Source organism: Ipomoea nil, unplaced genomic scaffold (genome assembly GCF_001879475.1).
Source record: "Ipomoea nil cultivar Tokyo-kokei standard unplaced genomic scaffold, Asagao_1.1 scaffold2735, whole genome shotgun sequence".
In the NCBI taxonomy this organism is placed as follows: Eukaryota; Viridiplantae; Streptophyta; class Magnoliopsida; order Solanales; family Convolvulaceae; genus Ipomoea; species Ipomoea nil.
Window position 1 is genome coordinate 1,521,525 of NW_017619163.1, and position 2,618 is coordinate 1,524,142.

The window sequence follows — 2,618 nt, forward strand, 5'->3', positions numbered from 1 at the left end:
TTTAGCCCAGGAAGTACGAAACCTAAAAGAACAGGTGGAAGGAAAAGCCAAGGCCCCTGGCCGAACGCTGCTGACCGCGTTACCCTTCTCGGCCGAGATCATGGCCTTCAGGATACCAGGCGACTTCAAGTTCCCGGAGCAAGCCACGTTCGACGGGTCGGGCGACCCGCGAGAACACCTACTGAGCTACCAAGCTAAGATGCAAGTTTTAGGGGTACGGGACCCGGTCATGTGCCGCGCCTTCTTACCCACGCTAAAGGGGCCCGCGCAAAGGTGGCTCGTGGCGCAACCCCAAGGTACGATTCACAGTTTCGAGGAGCTGGCAGATCGCTTCATGAGCCACTACGCCGCCAACACCAAGCCACAGAAGGACCTGACGCACTTAGGCGACATCCACCAGGACGAGGGCGAGTCCTTAAAAACCTATTTAGCCCGCTGGTAAAAGGAGATCCAGTCGATAGAGGAAGTGGAGGACCAAACGACACTCACTTTCTTCATCGAGTCTTTGCGGTCCGGCCAGCTGTACCGAGACCTAAGGGACAATCGCCCGGCAACATACGCGGAAGCTATCCAGATGGCCAACAAGAGAGCCAACACGGAGCAGGCCATGAAGCATAAACGACAACGCGAGGTCGGCGGGTCCGCCAGCGGGAAAAGGACGCGGGCCGAGACGAAGGAAAGGCGTTCGGATGTGGCCCGGCGACCCGAGGTTAGGCGACCGTACGACCGCCCCGTCGTTCACGCCTATCGACCGGTTCCGGAGCGGCCGGTCCACGAGATACAAGCAGTCGCCCCACCTCCGCCTCCACCGATCGACGACCGTGTAACAAGTGGGGAGACTGGTAAGACTTCTAAGTACTGTCGTTATCATAAATCTTATACTCACAGCACGGAAGAATGCTTCTATCTAAAGAAGATCATGGAGGGGATTATCCAGCAAGGGACCCCGCCCCCTAATCAATGGAGGCGAAGGTCGGCCAGTCGAGGAGATGAGGGACTTGCCGCCGACGCAGAGAACAGCCGAGGTAAGCAGCTGGCTTCCGAAGAGGACGAAGCCCAATGGCGCCAGAAGCCGGTTATCAACATGATAGTCGGCGGACCAGAGGGCGGCGACTCGGCAAACACCCGAAAAGCCTGGGCTCGGCAATTGTATGTCGGGACGGTTTACGGCCGCGAAGAGAGCTCCAAAAAGGTATGCCGAGAACCCATCGTGTTCACCGATAGGGACCTGCCAGCCGGAGAGACCCCGCATCGAGATGCGTTGGTCATCGCTATGGACATCAATGGTGTAGTCGTTCGCCGAATCCTGGTTGACACCGGGAGTAGCGTCAACGTGCTATACCTGGAGACCTTCACCAAAATGGGGCTATCCCGAGAGCAGCTGAATCCTGTCAAAACCCCTCTCGCCGGCTTCACCGGGGACTCGGTGGAGGCGGAAGGGTCGATCACCCTTCCCGTGGAGATTGGCAGTTACCCGGATGTACAGAAGTTAAGCATGAAGTTTATCGTGGTAAATCTGGCCTGCTCACATAACGCCATACTCGGCCGTCCGGGTTTGGAGGACCTCGGAGCCCTAATCTCGATCGAACACCTGTGCTTAAAGTTTCGCACGCCGAACGGAATAGGAACGGTACGTTGCGATCGCAAGGTCGCCCGCGACTGTTATTTACAAGCATGTAGAGGGATGGGCAAACGTGAAATGCAGGTCCACGAGATTACCGAGAGGCCCCCTAAGAAAACGGTGATACCTCGCCCTGAGCCGGCCGTCGTGCTAGAGGAAGTCGAGATTGACCCCGCACAGCCTAGTAGGCGGGTGAGAATTGGGGTCGGCCTTCCTGAGAAACTAAGGGGGGAAATCGTGAGAGTGCTCCAGGAACATCGATTGGTTTTCGCCTAGGGCCCGGAGGATATGCCCGGCGTCGATCGGTCGGTTATATCACACCGACTCGCCATGGATCCGGAGCACCGACCGGTCGTACAAAAGAAACGATACCTGGCCAACGACCAGAGGGAATTTGTGAAGAAGGAAGTTAGCACGCTACTAGCGGCCGGGCACGTCCGCGAGGTTAAGTACCCGGAGTGGTTGGCAAATGTGGTCCTCGTACCCAAGCCCTCGGCGTGGCGAATGTGCGTGGATTACACCGATCTTAATAAGGCTTGCCCGAAAGACCCGTTTCCCCTACCTTGGATCGACCAGTTAGTCGACGAAACGGCCGGGTCGGTACTACTGAGTTTCATGGACGCCTTCAGAGGGTACCACCAAATATTTATGCACCCGGCGGATGAGGAGAAGACCGCCTTCCTGACACCGGACGGAGTTTACTGTTACCGAGTCATGCCCTTCGGACTTAAAAATGCCGGGGCTACGTACACCCGAATGGTCGCCCGGCTGTTCCAACATCTGCTTGGGAAATCGATGGCCGCGTACGTCGACGATATGCTCGTCAAGAGCCGGGAGGAGGACAAGCATGCGGAGGACCTGGCCGACTGCTTCAAGGTAATGATAAAATACAACCTTCGGCTGAACCCCAAAAAGTGCGCGTTCGCCGTCCAAGGTGGCAAATTCTTGGGCTACATGGTCACCAAACGAGGCATTGAGCCTAATCCGGAGAAAGTAC

The 2,618-nt window shown here is 56.9% G+C and overlaps 1 protein-coding gene across 1 annotated transcript; it reads left to right on the forward strand.

Moving 5' to 3' along the window:
- Positions 1–574: 574 nt before the first annotated feature.
- On the forward strand, positions 575–1,897 carry LOC109156529. Its single transcript, XM_019304381.1, has one exon. The coding sequence runs from the start codon at positions 575–577 to the stop codon at positions 1,895–1,897; it is 1,323 nt and encodes a 440-aa protein (XP_019159926.1).
- The last annotated feature ends 721 nt before the right edge of the window (positions 1,898–2,618 follow it).

Coding starts and splice junctions, on each gene's coding strand:
- LOC109156529 (XM_019304381.1), top strand. CDS start 575: ATGGCCAACAAGAGAGCCAACACGGAGCAGGCCATGAAGCATAAACGA.